A 15,691-nucleotide genomic window follows, 5' to 3' on the forward strand; every position below is an offset into this window, starting at 1 on the left:
AGTGTTATCTTTTTGCTGGCAGACTATCTTGCAAGCCAACAGGTAACAGACCAAAGTAGATCAACACAAAACTTACTTATAACTGAACAAAGACAAGTGAAAAAAAGAGGCGGTCATACGGAGAAGCACTTCACCAGTCACAAAATATAGTAATTAAGTAGACTGAATAAACTAGCAGACTAGATCAACTCTCAAACAAGGCTAAACAGACATAGAAGAACCTCGGTTCCAGTGCTCGCCTGAGCTGATCACTACACAGGAACACAAAGAACACTCATTCATGCCCTCTCCTTCGCGAGTTTCGCGAGGGCGCGCCACTCATTCCACAAGCTCGAAACAAGGGACCATGCAACAGCAACCTCCACCTTGCAGAAGCCAAGATCGCAGGTGCCATTGCTCGTGCCGGCCCTCTCTGGCGTGAACACGGCCTCGCCTCGCGCAACAACGACGGCAGCGCCACCACCATCATCACCGTCTTCTTTGCCAGCGGTCTGAGGGGACGCCACCACGGAGACAACCAGCTTCCCCCCCTCGAGGTCCACCGACACGACGTGCCTCGAGAGCTCGACCGCGCCGGTTGAAGGGCTGATCGGCATCTTCCCGTCCCGGGAGTCGAGCAGCAGCACCTCTCCTTCCCGCACGGTTGTGACCTCGGCGACGACGCGCCCACGGAGACCCTCTGGCCACACACCGTCGATGATCCGGACATGGATGACGGTCGCCTCGCCCGAGGGGTCCAGCGGCGCGTAGGCAAGCTGGATCGTGCACCGGTCGCAGAGGATACCAGAGCGGATCACATGTGTGGCAAGGTAGGTCTGGGGGTAGTTGAAGATCCCGAAGGCCAGCATCTCGTCCTCTTCGGGGTCCGTCTTGCTCTTCACCTTCAGCTGGAACTCAATCGTGATCGGGTCAATGATCACGATCGCGCGCGACGGGCCTGTCAGCAGTAGGTATGGATCCTCCAATGCAAGCAACACATGTCAACAAAAAGACTGGCAGACTATCATGTAACGAAGACGAGAACTATGGTGAATATATCAAATTCATGCTCCAACTCGATGAAGATGAAGAATCAGAGGAAGTATATTTTAACATAAAACAACAGACAACAAATGATGCACGGTGCTTGCCTGTCGGGTGAGGACCTGGCAGTTATCACTGGTGCGGTTGAAGAGGAAGTTGCGATTGTGATCCGAGGTGTCCCTCGCGGCGACAAAGCCGTGGACATGCAGCGGCCACTGGAGACCGTCTTCCAGGTTGGCCACCCGGATGCCGAAGATCTGGATGGTACAATGAGGTCTGGCGTAGCTCGGGATGGGTCCGAATGTAAAGCGCATGGGACCAAGAGTTGCTGCAGTGCAGGAAGCAAAGTTAAGCCATGTATCACAGGAACAAATAGAGCTTCTTGTTATCTTTTTTGACCGGAAAACCGTAGAACAATAGTTCTACCGTAAACTATATTAAAAATATGTACATACAAACGTTCATATAAAGAGATCACTCAATACCAGTTTTATGAAACCTGGAAACTAATTAAATGTTCTGTGTGACCCAGGATCTAATCTTATCCGCTTTAGAATGTTTTGCTTTGATCTGTGCTGCCCAAAGTCCTTCTTGGAGGTAAAACTTCCAGCCCTGGATGTGTGGAACTGCTGCTCAAAAGATCTTATCGTTTCTGATGGACCAGATACCCCAACAGCCCATAGAGACAATATCTAGTGCAATATCTGGGGGCAGTTGAGTCATAGCCAGCTGGAAATCATCAAAGATGGAGATGCCTCTAAGTTTGGAAGGAGAGCTTCTTGTTATCAGCAAACAACACACATCCATGCTAAATGAAACTAGCTAAGAAATGATTTACTCTAATCCGGAGCACAGATGCACCCGCATGACAGTAAATTCCCCAAAAGAGGTAATAAAAAATCAAAAGAATCAGACTTTTTTGTCTATGAACAACATCCTCTAAAATTTTTGCCACGAAAAGACATCTGTAGAGATGTGTGCCAAAAAACCAAAGACCGAGTGCTCCAAAATGCGTCTTTTTGAGTCCCGGTTTTATTCTGTCTTGTACATGCCTCCACAAATGTCTTTTCAAGCTAAGATCTTGCATGATTTAGAATATTTGTTGATGTTCATCCACACACACACGCACACACAAATTCAGATTTTTGATATTTGTTACTGTTTTTTCCATATCTGGCTAGAAAGGGTCTCTGTTAGTATCCTTTTCTACATTAAGAAGAAAATTGGACATACTAGTAATCACATGGCTACACTGATGCCACGGAGGAGAAAGAAACATCCACAAATCCACCTCACTCACAGATCAATTACGATCAGTTAATAGCCGTTCCCATGAATGAATGAAAGCTGCAACTGTTTACTTCCTAGCTAGGAGTACAATCCAATGAACGGAAAATTGGAAGTGATGCGAGCGAAACAGGGGAGGGGAGGGAGAGGTGTCCTTACTCTGGTCGTCGAAGGAGCCGTATTTGCCGGCGAAGCGGCTCTCCCACAGCCCGCGGTACCTGGTGATCCGATCCTCCTCCCTGTAGACCCACTCCTCCTTCTTCTCCCCCTCCCCCTCCTCCTCCTCCTGCTCCATCTTCTCCGGCGGCGGCTGCTCCTCGTTGGCGCATGGGGATGGGGATGGAGGCCTGATGTTGATACACTCATGGTTCCCCCCGGCACCCCGCTCGCCCTCGGCCTCGGACTCCCCGCGGAAGATGGAGAAATCCATCCCCGCCAACCCGCTGCGGGTCAGCTCCTCCATCGCCGCCGCCATCGCCGGGGATCGGTTCCTCTGCTGCGCTGCCTAGGGTTTCGCTACGCTCGGATTGTTATTTTTCTTTTCGCTCCGGGGGGTTGGGGGGGGGGGGGGGGGGGGGGGGGGGGGGGGGGGGGACGGACCGGCAGCCGCGGGTCATTCCAGATCTTTCTTCCGGAAGCTTCCTCTGCTGCCTTCTTTCTCCAATTCTTTTACCTCCTCACAAACCACCCACAAACCCACATTTTTCCCCCAAACAAAATATTGAAATTTGAGAGTTTTTCTATTAAAAAAAACTCAACAGCACACCTAAAACTGCACGGGGATATAAAAAAAATTGGTAGCCACTTAAATTTTGCTACTCGGACCAATATTTGAGTCTCCCTACCACTACCAATAAAAAAACCTGAAAATGTGACGCCAATCTCAACCACTTGTGAGTGAACTTTCACCATCACTATGCCGCCCAACCCCCGTTGCCATAGCCACTCTTGTGGTCTCCCATAGCCCCAGAGCTCGAGACCATCCGTCGTGACCCCCACGACCATCGCTGAGCTCACACCAACGCACGATCCCACTAGGATCCTACCCGACCCCGCCCGATTATGGTCATCTACCATTGGATACACGCTCCCCGCTGTCTGATCCACCCCCGTCGCCCGCCACCATCCCCTCCGCCATTTTCTTGCTCAAGCTCGTCCGACGCTGCCCGTTGATTCCGCCATCCACGAGCTATCCGCCATGCCAACTACGCAATATGCTTTTATTAGGACCAGATGCACTTCCATCACCAATTACGCCAGTTTCCAACCACTCACCTGCCTCCTCATATCTCTTCACCTCCTTTATGTTGGTTCAATCCCATGTATTATCATCTTCTTCCTCCCCTAATCTTATCTTAGCCACATATTTCCACGCACCCCATATGGTAAATGAAATTGTTGAAAGGGGTTTTCCCTATCTCCCAATGTTGAACTTCCTTATCTCCTCAATCATTCAAAATGCTTTGAAATTGAATAAAAGAAGAAGAAGGTTAATTGGGGGCTATTAGTGGTTTATGGTTTTGTCCATTAAGAACTCAAGGAGGAATTCCTGATTGAGCTTGCTGCCGTGTGCACTAGCATGCAAGTCCCATATATTGGGGGGGGGATTCAATATCTTAAGGCATTACGGGGAGAAAAATAAGAAGATGTCAAGCCATAAATCCACTGATATTTTTAATTCCATTATCAATACCTTGGCCCTTAGAGAAATCCACATTAGTGGTGGCAAGTACACCTGGACTAATAACCAGGCTCACCCCACTTTGGAAAAACTTGACAGTATCCTGATGTCGGAGACTTGGGAGGACTTGTTCATGCTGGTTCCTGTTAGGAAATTGGTTCGGGAAATCTCGGACCACATCCATTATTGTTGTCATCGGACAATGAGGGGCGTGAGACGCCGAAACCTAGAGAGTTTTGCTTTGACCTTGCTTGGGTCAAGGATGATATATTCCTGTCGTTGATCTATATGTGCATCTAAAAAGGGGGAGATTGAAAGTGCATCTAATCCCCGAGTATTTTTTGTAATTCATCACAACATATATATCATTGAAGCGTACTCAAATAAAATTTCGCGAATGTTCAATTTAAATACAACAGTTGGGATGTGAAAGTGGACCCCTCAAAATACTAAGGACTAATGTTGGCCAAGCTTCAAGACTCTCCATTTCTACTTAAGTGATCCAAGATCTCATTAAGTCCATAGAAAAGCCAGTACTATTAAAATGGGATCATGTTTTGTGATGATGGTCTAACTGCTCAAGTGCTTAGCGATATTGCTCCAAAATCCTCAAATATTTTCCCACTTTCCACTATGTCCAAAATCCTAAGTTCGTCTCGGTCCCACCGAACAACATCCATTCAAACTCACCGAGATACACAAGACATAGCCGTTGCCTAAACCCTAGCATCTTGGTCTCATCGAGTTGACCCTTCAGTCCACAAAAGAGCACTTGCCAACCTTTTGTTGCCAACTGAAATTCAATTAGAATTTTCGATTATTTTCAGCCGGTGATACCGAAGTGTGGAAAGTTCTTAGGTCAACATGACTCGATCTCACCAAGAGGTTTCATCCGGTCTCACCGAGAAGCCTAAAGTTCAAACCTTTATATAGGTCGATCTCAGAGAGTGGTTTCACCCGGTCCCACCGAACTATGCATAAAGGTGTGTAGCGGTTGGATTTTTGGTGCTGACTATGTATACCCCCACCCATTCCACCAACTCTCAGAGAGCAACTAGAGCGAAGCATACACTTCCCATATCCATTTTTTTGGGAGAGAGCTCCATATCCTTGTGTGAGATCAAAGGGATTCCACTCCAACCATAGAACTTTGATCTCTAGCCACCTCAATTCTTTGCACCAAAATCCCTCTCCTACCACATTGCCAAAATATGTGAGAGAGTATTTGAGTGTTAATGAGACTATCTTTTGAAGCACAAGAACAAGTAGTTCATCATCAACAACAACATCTATTACCTTTTTGAAAGGTGGTGCCTTCTAGATTGGTTAGGTGGGCTTGGGAGCCTCCAAATCTTGTGTAGTGAGCCAAGAAGTTTGTCAGGGCAAGGAGATTGCTTAGTTCATGGAGATCTACTCCGAGTGATGCTAGTCCTTCATGGGCGTAAGCCATGGTGGAAAAAGCAAGGTTTCTTCTTCATGGACCCTTCATGGGTGGAGCCCTCCGTGGACTTGCACAACCATTATCCTTCATGGATTGAAGCTTTATTCCATCAACGCAGACTGACGATAGCATCAGCTATCAGAACCACGGGTCAAAACCTTCCGTGTCATCATAGCGTTTGCACATCTCCAAACCCTTTCCTCTATTACTATCACATGCGAATGTCTTTTATTTTTTGTTGCTCATACTTAGACTTGCATGTGTAGGGTGTTTGTAGACTTGCTATAATTTCTAAAATCTGCCAAGAACTAAAATTGGGAAAATGTCAATTTTTTATTTGGCAAGTAGTCTAATCATCCCCCTCTCTAGACCTACTCCCTCTGTAAAGTAATATAAGATCATTTAGATCACTACTTTAGTGACCTATAACATCTTATATTACCAGGGAGTACTTACGATCCTACAAAAAACCCATCTTATTTTATCTATGGCTTTGAAGAACCAGGGAGGAGGATCAACCGATTAACTGGAAAATTGGGATGGCAGTTAGAACAACTTGGACCAAAATAAGTCATCCTCCTTGAGTAAGAAGTGTATCATCCAACTTGCGAGTTTGCCTCGGATAATGTCTATGCCAACTCTGAGGTCTTCTTTCCTAACTTTCTTGAAGTGAAACGGGAGCCAAAGATATTGGATACGAAATTGGCAAACCTGACAACCCAAGATCCCGCTGATCTCCTGTGTGATGTCTCCTCAAGAAAGAATGGTAGAGATCAAACTCTTTCCCGTTGCAACACAGACCGATAGCCCCACCAAATATGTCCAGAAGACTTTTTATAGTATGGCCATCATCAATAGAGGCATTGAGGAAGATCATAACATCTTCTGCGTATAGAAACATGTGTTGAGTAACAAACTGATCTAGCTTACCAATGAGGCCCTCAACATTGGCTTTATCAAACAAAGCTCTAAGTACATCCAAAACGATGATGAGAATGATGGGGGAGAGAGCATCCCCTTGGCGAATGCCACTAGCATGTTGTAACTAAGGTCCTGGAAGTCCATTCAAGAGTATCTTCATAAAGGTCGTTGAGAGGATCATGACTATCCATTTCTTCCATCTGCTACCAAAGCCCAACTTATTTATCATCTCAATGAGAACGACTACGGAATAGTACAAAAGCCTTTGCTATTTTGAGTTTGAGTAGGATGCCATTGCAATTCTTCCCTCTCAATTTATTGTTGATTCCCTTACCACCCAGAAGTTGTCATGCAACAACCTATCCTTGAGAAAGGGCCTTGATAGTTGATCAACGTATGTGAAAGCTCAACCGCCAACCTTCTGGATAAAGTTTTATAGAAGACCTTACGAAGATTGTTTACAAAGAATATTGGATGAAAATAACAAGCCCCTGGGGGCTTGGGCACTAGAACCATGAATGCGTCATTTATCATGTCAAAATCATGACCCCCAACTCCACCAGATATTTTCTAATTACTAGCCAGCATTTCTGGTAGAAGATGGTGAGGAAGCCATCCGGCCCAAGAGCTTTCTCCCGTGACATGCCCTTAATAACCTCTAAAACTTCCTCTTCAAAGCACATGGTCTTCAACGCATTGAGATTTAAACTTTTGATCCCAAGGAATCAAGGTTTTAGTCATGCGAGCTGTAAAACAAACAACATTTTTTCGCTGATGTGTTTGAAGAGCATATCTTCCATACGTTTCTGATCTACCCCCACCCCCACCCCAACAATCGCCTCTTTGATTTTTTTCCGTTGTGTCCAAAATCCAGCCTGTCTTTTCTTGAATCCACTCGGCAACAATTTCTTTTGTTTGCTCTAGAAGAAAATTTTAAGGCATTTGTAATCCATCTATGTTTGTGGGGAGAGGGCCAACCTTTAGAAGAAGATGAAGTTCTCTATGAGGAGGGCGATGAGGGCATGGACGTCAACGGCAAGACTAGGGCGGCGGAGGACAACGTGCTCACAGACGGCGACATTCACACACTCAACTATAGTAGCCACAATCAGGACAATGCTCACGGGAGATGGTAATAACCACATGCGTGCAATCACCGACATCCAGGAGTAAATAAAAAAGAATTTGAAAATTGATGACGAAAATGAATAAAATGAAACGAGTAAAATATGAAACGACAATGAAAGGAGTAAGGCGCAACTTTAACCAAATGGACGATATAGATCTGCCATGTTAATTTCTTCTCCAAATAATTCATCAGATTTGTTACTTCATTCGGCTTGACATTTCTTTTAAACAAACCCATTCTGCCGGGCTTATTCGCAATTGGGTGGCCTGGAGTAAAAAGAAGATTCATTTTGACATATGAAGTGAAATAACTTTTGTTTTTCATATATAGAGAATTTTTTTAAGGGAAATTCATATTTTGTTTTTTGAGTAACAGGGAAATTCATATAGAGAGAGTGAGGGGCAGCAAAAGAGCAGGCCGACAGGTGGGTTTTGTTTGCGTGGTCTGGGCTGGGCTTTTGTGAACACACCGGCTCCGGATCGTGGCCCAGCCGAGCTCCTTATGTTAGCTATTCAGCCAGCCACCCAGGGAGCGCTAGACGACGAGTGTGGCAGGCAACTCACACACAGAGACGGAGGAGGGGGGAGGGGTGCTCTCGTCGCGGCCGAGGCAAGGGTTCTAGCCGCCGCCGGCGGACGCCACAGCGGAGTCGGGGCCCGGATCTCCGATCCACGGCGCGCGATGTGTGATAGAGGGCGAGGCCGGGGAGGAGATGGAGGGCGGGGAGGAGGCGGAGGTGGATGCCGGGGAGGAGGAGGAGGCCGTCGCCGTCTCCGAGGTGTACCTGTTGGCCTGGCGCCGGATGGTGAGCGCCGTGACCGCGGCCACCGACTTTACCAAGGAGGCGGATGCCGGAGCCCGGGTGCAGGACGCTTCCGCCGGGGTAATCAAGGTGCCGGATGCGTATGGTGACGACGACGAGGCCATGATGCAGGACGCGCTCGAGGAGGCGGGGCGACGCGCCCGGGATCATGCTCAGAGCTGCTTGAAGGTGCCGCTCGCTCGCTTGCTCTACCCACGGATCCATGCATGCATGCTCTCTACCTTTGTTTGCTGCACTTAAAGGTCACGCATTTGGTTGCTTTGGGGGCTTCTTCTTGCTCGTGGGTGCGGATTCAGTTAGCGTCCGCCGCCCCTCGGCCCTGGCCGCCGGGAGGGGAGAGGGGTTTCGTTTTAAGCCATGCGTTCTTGCGTTTGTCGCCTAATTTTGAAACAAAAGGCCACTCCTTTGCTTTTGGTTTTTTCGGTTCTTCTTGCTCATGCCGTGGATCCGGCAGTCGCCGTCAGTCGCCGATCCACGGCCAGCAGGCCTGGCCGTCGCCGTCGGTCGCCGGGTGAAGAGAGAGGGGGGGTTTGGCTTGCAGCCATGCACGTACGGACACACAGTCGCTCCCCCGATCAATAGCCGGGTTTGGACCGTGCGATCAATCAGATCGGACGGACGGCTGCTACTCTCCATTTTCTTCTTTTGTTTTGTTTTCTTCTTCTTCATCTTCAGCGCAGCGGCGGCGGCTCCCTCCCAAAATCCCCTTCTCCAGCCGCCGGGCGAAGATTTAGGTCGTATTTGTAGGGATACTTTCCTCCGCCCCCAGCAATCGGCTCCATGAGGGGCCCAATCCGCCTCCGCGCCTCCCCACGTCTAGGTCGAGAGGCGCCTCCACCACGACCTCAGCCGCTTCGAGCGAGATGGTTCCCCTTGCTGCCGCCGTTGGGGGCGGAGAACCTGCCTCACCCTCAGGTTCAGGGAGAGAAGGGGCTCTTCCTGATGGAGCAGGAGGTCGGCGCGCTAGTTGTTTGCAGGATCGATCGACCGATGGTGCTGCTGGCAGTCCCTGAGATTTGGTATTGTGGAGAATGTCTCTGGGATTTGGCATTGCCAATTCTGCTGCTTTGTGCTGGCAACCCATATGTCTGCATATACATATATCTCTCTGTCATGTTAGTCTGCATATACATATATCTGTGTCATCTTGTCTGCATATACATCTCTATCATGCAGTTTCTGTCATGTTCACAGTCTGAAAAGGGAGAAATTGTTGCCCTGAATTCTTGTCTCTTTACCCAAATGATCCTTTTGTGTTGTTTACAGATAGTTACTGTTATGCTCTGTGATGGCCTTTTGTATATGACTTCTTTTTGTTTTGATCTGGGCAGATATTATTTTGCTAATTATCCATATATGAATTTACTGCTGCATCCTGCAAGTCTTGGTTGTGTTAGCAACTCTTTTATCTATCACCATTTATTGTATCTCAGGCTGTCACATATCTGTTATTATTTATGCACGGTAACTGTGAAACTCCAAGTCAAATTTCTTTATCTCAAAACTGGCAATTAAACTTATGTGTGCGTGATGGCCCCATGCCGCTAACTGTGTTCTTTGGTTGTGAATAAAAGCACATTATGGTTTACTTACTACATTCCGCCGGTCAGTAACTGCCTTATATGCAAAGCTTCGGGGATGAGTTCCGTCAGCACAACGGCGTGGTGACGATGATGATGTTCTACCGACGCAGGGCTTCGCCTAAGCATTACAACGATATGACCGAGGTGGAATATGGTGGCAGGGGGCACCGCACACGGCTAAGGAACGATTACGAGGATCAACTTGTGTGTCCTAGGGTGCCCCCTGCCTCGGTATATAAAGGAGCCAAGGGGAGGGGTGCGGCCGGCCAGGAGGAGGGCGCAGGAGGAGTCCTACTCCTAGGACTCCTCTCCCGTTTCCTTGTCCAATTAGGAGAGAGGGGGAGAGAAGGAAAGGGGGGGCGCCGCCCCTCCCTCCTTGTCCAATTTGGACTAGGGGGAGAGGGGGCGCGCGGCCTGCCCTGGCAGCCCCTTCCTCTTCTCCACTTTAGGCCCATAAGGCCCATTAACCCCCCGGGGGGTTTCAGTAACCCCCCGGTGCTCCGGTTTTATCCGAAATTCATCCGGAACACTTCCGGTGTCCGAATATAGTCATCCAATATATCAATCTTTATGTCTCGACCATTTCGAGACTCTTCGTCATGTCCGTGATCACATCCGGGACTCCGAACTAACTTCGGTACATCAACATGCATAAAACTCATAATAACTGTCATCGTAACTTTAAGCGTGCGGACCCTACGGTTCGAGAACAATGTAGACATGACCGAGACACGTCTCCGGTCAATAACCAATAGCGGGACCTGGATGCCCATATTGGCTCCTACATATTCTACGAAGATCTTTATCGGTCAGACCGCATAACAACATACGTTGTTCCCTTTGTCATCGGTATGTTACTTGCCCGAGATTCGATCGTCGGTATCCAATACCTAGTTCAATCTCGTTACCGGCAAGTCTCTTTACTCGTTCTGTAATACATCATCTCACAACTAACTTATTAGTTGCAATGCTTGCAAGGCTTAGGTGATGCGCATTACCGAGAGGGCCCAGAGATACCTCTCCGACAATCGGAGTGACAAATCCTAATCTCGAAATACGCCAACCCAACATCCACCTTTGGAGCCACCTGTAATGCTCCTTTATAATCACCCAGTTACGTTGTGACGTTTGGTAGCACCCAAAGTGTTCCTCCGGTAAACGGGAGTTGCATAATCTCATAGTCATAGGAACATGTATAAGTCATGAAGGAAGCAATAGCAACATACTAAACGATTGGGTGCTAAGCTAATGGAATGGGTCATGTCAATCAGATCATTCAACTAATGATGTGATCCCGTTAATCAAATGACAACTCATGTCTATGGTAGGAAACTTAACCATCTTTGATTAACGGGCTAGTCAAGTAGAGGCATACTAGTGACGCTCTGTTTGTCTATGTATTCACACATGTATTATGTTTCCGGTTAATACAATTCTAGCATGAATAATAAACATTTATCATGATATAAGAAAATAAATAATAACTTTATTATTGCCTCTAGGGCATATTTCCTTCAGCCTCCCACTTGCACTAGAGTCAATAATCTAGATTACACAATGAAATAAATAATAACATCATTTGCATGTTAATCTAAATACCTTTGGTATGCTTTTGGACAGGACATGTCTGAGGAAGACATATATTCGTGTGGGTACAAGGATATCGGCAAGAGGGACATGGGCGAATATGGGTCATCGCCCAAAAGGAAGAAACTTGCAGATAACAATTCGAAGAAAGCATTGGATTTCGGCAGCAGTGACGAGCCTCTTCAGTAGGCTTTTGTTTTTTCTACAATTTCAAGCTTTGGAGCTGAATTATTGTCCGAAGTAGTGTTTATATTATTTTCCATCCAACAATCACTTCATTCAAGTGACAATTGTGAGACTATGTTTACAATAATAGGCTTTCAACTTTGAGTTGTTGCTCAATTTTTAGATGCCACATACTAAATTGTGGCTTTTACTATTTTTTTATTGCATATGCTGCACTAGTCCAAACCAGTGTTATTTCACACAATAGTTTGGTTATTTCTGATGCTTTAGCTTATTGAGAACCAAAGAATCTGTGATACGGCTATTCTGTGTAAAGGAAAGATATTTCCATGGTCTGCACATTTATATGACAGAATTAAGAGATGCTTTTGTATGGCAGTGTTAATAATTACTCCCTCCGTAAACTAATATAAGAGCGTTTAGATTACTATTTTAGTGATCTAAACACTCTTATATTAGTTTACAGAGGGAGTAGATATCAAGTGTCATATTGTCTGGAGAACTTGCATTAAGACTTTAAGATGTAGTAACAACGCGTTTGGTTCGCGGAAAAGCCGCGGCTTCTGACTCCAATGCATTCCAAAACCGTAAGGTTGTATTTGTTTCGCTCGCAATGTCTTTCATAGCCATGGTTTCCGATACAGGACTTAACGAAACTGAAGACGCCCAGATCGGAGCTGATTGGAAAACGGGAACACATCTGCGCCAACCAAACGAAGCGCGGTTTCGAGTTAAATTAGTGTCTAGGCTACAATTGTCTTGCAGAAGTTGTACTAAAGTAGTTAGGCTGATTATCAAATTAGGATATGTATTGTAAATACTCCAGAAAATTTGATAGGATCATATATAAATTTCTATTCACCACTGTCACATGCACAGGCTGACTCAAACATTGTGTACATACATCTGATATAATATACTCCCTCTGTCCCATAATGTAAGACATTTTTTGACTCTACTGTAGTGTCAAAAAACGTCTTACATTATGGGACGGACGGAGTATTTTATAAGGATAGCTTTGTTCTACAACTCTTGTATCTCACTTTTTTATGTCCAAACATAAATCAACCGCTTTACCAGAAGAGATGCATTACAACACAGAACTTTCAAACTCCAATATATCCTAGCTTACGCAATAGCTTGAGCGCCATCCAGCTCCAATCATCATCTGAAGATACCTTGGGCTGCAGAACAAGGAAAAAGTGGATGCAACTTCAATACTAGCTTGTACAACAATTTTTTTTCTCTACAGATGAGCTTGCAGCTGAACATGCAGACAAGAATACCTGAAAAAAATAGGAACATCAACTATTTTCAGGTGCATATCCAAGACAAAAGGTCAACAAAATTATCTAGTTGGATAAAGTTTAATTTATGCTAAAGGCCCTGTGAACGATACTACTTAAGATTTGCATGCTAGATCATGGCTAGAGTGTGGATTTGCAACAAGAAAATAAATCATGAACAAGATAATGACTAGTAATGCTTTCAGAAATTTCAGTTGGGCATCAAAAGTGGAGTTTCATTTTGAGACCAACAAAGTGAACCAGCAGAAAAACACAACAACTATAATCTACTCCAGGCGGCCACCTAAAATGGTTTTACAAGGTCCTTTTTGTAAAATGTACCGGCGACCACCTAATGATAACATCCTATCCATCAACTTTTCATCCAGTGGCTCGGAATCGCTCGGAGCATTCGTAGCACGAGTTCAACCGTAGCACTGGATACGTTCTCGTACTTAACATGCTATAGTATATTGATGACCAGCAAAGAAAAAAGACTCATTCAAGTGCTTCAAAATTATCAACTGAAGAAGGAAAACAATCACAAAAATGCACTCTATTGCTTACATGTGCAGGGCTACGAGGAGGTTGAGGCATCGCAGGGGACGGATCGGCAAGATCGTGGAAAATGAAATACTTGCAGAAATTAATACTTGAAAAATGGACCACAAGGGCAACAGTTTCCTACCACGAAACCCCTTGCAGAGATAGCTGCATCTAACAGTTTGCTGCCATCATTTCCTACAGAGCACCAAATATAATTAGTGCACTATATTAATGAGTAAAGCAGATGCAAAAATTAAAAATGGACATATTTGACACCTCTTGCAGTTTAGTGCAATTACGCCGATCATGACCTGTCACCCCACAGTAGCCACATTTCCTCTTTGATCTTTGCTTCTTCATCTTTGCCTGCAACCTTTTCTTCGGTGCACCTCGGCCTTGCACATGCACTGGGTCCAGAACCTTTTCCAAATCTCCACAATCAATTTCCGTCGTCTGTGGCAGCACCGGACCAAACCTAATGCATTCCTCCTGACCACGGCTTGATTCCTTGCTGCCATCTTGTCCATTCCGAACCATCTTCAGACGCTGATACTCCTCACTGGATTGACATGCCCGGAAACATGCGGCGTGACTCAAATTCCGCAACTCACAGTACCTCACAAGGCTTTCCGAATAGTCATACATCTCGCTCTTTCTGGTCGGAGGGAATGCAGACTTTGCACTCATCGTCCACCTCATGGGAACACAACACCTAGGCAGCAGTTCCACTTGACGTATTCCCAAGATGTAGAATATGTGAGAGCATGGTGTTCCCAAGCACTCCAGCTTACGACAAGAGCAACTGATCCTGTACAAAGAACCTTCCTTCAGCTCACAGCACACTTCGAACTTCTTCTCTCTTCTATCGATCTTAGCCACAACATATGTAGTCAACTCCCATGCATCTAGTATCTCGCTGATAACACATTTGCTGACGGCATTTATGCTCCATCTGACCAACTCAAACATACAAGGAGTGAAAACTCGGGCAGCATGTTTCTCAAGACTTGAAGCATCCGTGTCTGTAAATGGAACGGACTGCAAGGCCACGATGTCTAGGATCGCCTCATTCAAGCGTCGTCCCGAAAGGCAACGCTCATAGTGCTCTAGCATATCAAACAATGTCATCTTACCCTCAAGACAATGAACCGACCACTGAATTCCGAAATATGGTCTAGTTTTTTTTGCGGGGTGAAATATGGTCTAGTTCCAACTGACAAGGAAGATCGAGTTCAGATTCTTCAGACCAAGAGTCGTTTCCAACAGGCAAATCAAAGAGGGAGAACTGGGTACCGACAAGGAGATGTGAGTTGGGTGATGCAAGGGGGGCTGTTACTGCTAGAGCCCTTCAAGTAGAATACCATAAATTTGGCGCTGGATGGGAGACGTGGAGTTGAAACCTCCACACCGGTGAACACATCAATGATGTGACAATATCCGTTGCAGATGTAGATGGCATTACCATAGGAGGAGCCAATAATACCATCTTCTCCGCAGTTTCTACATGAATCTGGCAGTGAAGGGAGGTGTTTTGGTTGGCTGGATCAATAACCCTAGTACCCTACATGCATATAATTCATGGCAACCATTGGTAGCAGTAAGAAGAGGACCTTGTACACGAACATGGGGCTGGATGAGGAGAGGTGGCAATTTTGTGCGTAACGCATATTTGGATGGGCACGAAGAGGGGCATGTTGCAGCGAAGCCAAGATGGTCTCGCAAGGAGCCCAAGCGAGCAACGATGGAATGAAGCAAGTCATCTGGGAGCTCAGCCCAACCTTGGGGCCCGGAGAAAGCAGGTGGTCCGGAGAGAAAGACTGCAGACAGCTTGCTGGGGCTCTGCATGATGCGCTGCTGATGGCAACTCTGCAAGCAATAAATAAAATTCAAGGCAAACATATTAGAATTCATATTCCCCTAAAAAACAAATAGAATTCATTTTCTAAAAGAGGCAACAACTTAGAACTGTAAGTCGCTTAGACAGGTAGTGTGTTAATTTGAACCCTGGATAAGCAGAAGACATAAGGCATATAAGTTTGCATATAAGTTAGGATTTCTATATGCGGTTCTATAAGCCCATAATGTATCATCAAGTTTCTTGGACCAATTCTTTCTAGACCTATTAACAGTCTTTTGCAAAATTAATTTGAGCTCTCTATTGCTCAACTCTACTTGACCACTAGACTGTGGGTGATAAG

The 15,691-nt window shown here is 45.9% G+C and overlaps 2 protein-coding genes and 1 pseudogene across 2 annotated transcripts; all 3 read right to left on the reverse strand.

The window, feature by feature from the left end:
* Positions 1–97: 97 nt before the first annotated feature.
* LOC125545045 lies at positions 98–2,876 on the reverse strand. The gene is made up of 3 exons (XM_048708892.1): positions 2,470–2,876; positions 1,131–1,351; positions 98–959 (listed from the first exon to the last, which is right to left on the reverse strand). Exons 1-3 carry the CDS (start codon positions 2,783–2,785, stop codon positions 279–281), a joined length of 1,218 nt encoding a protein of 405 aa, XP_048564849.1. The 5' UTR covers positions 2,786–2,876; the 3' UTR covers positions 98–278.
* A 9,758-nt stretch (positions 2,877–12,634) lies between these two features.
* On the reverse strand, positions 12,635–14,621 carry LOC125548725 (protein FAR1-RELATED SEQUENCE 5-like). The gene is made up of 3 exons (XM_048712273.1): positions 13,770–14,621; positions 13,515–13,688; positions 12,635–12,947 (listed from the first exon to the last, which is right to left on the reverse strand). The coding sequence occupies exons 1-2, from the start codon at positions 14,619–14,621 to the stop codon at positions 13,665–13,667; spliced, it is 876 nt and encodes a 291-aa protein (XP_048568230.1). The 3' UTR covers positions 12,635–12,947; positions 13,515–13,664.
* A 46-nt stretch (positions 14,622–14,667) lies between these two features.
* Positions 14,668–15,338, reverse strand: LOC125546966 (annotated as a pseudogene).
* Positions 15,339–15,691: the final 353 nt, after the last annotated feature.

This window comes from Triticum urartu, chromosome 3, assembly GCF_003073215.2.
Source record: "Triticum urartu cultivar G1812 chromosome 3, Tu2.1, whole genome shotgun sequence".
Taxonomy (NCBI): Eukaryota; Viridiplantae; Streptophyta; class Magnoliopsida; order Poales; family Poaceae; genus Triticum; species Triticum urartu.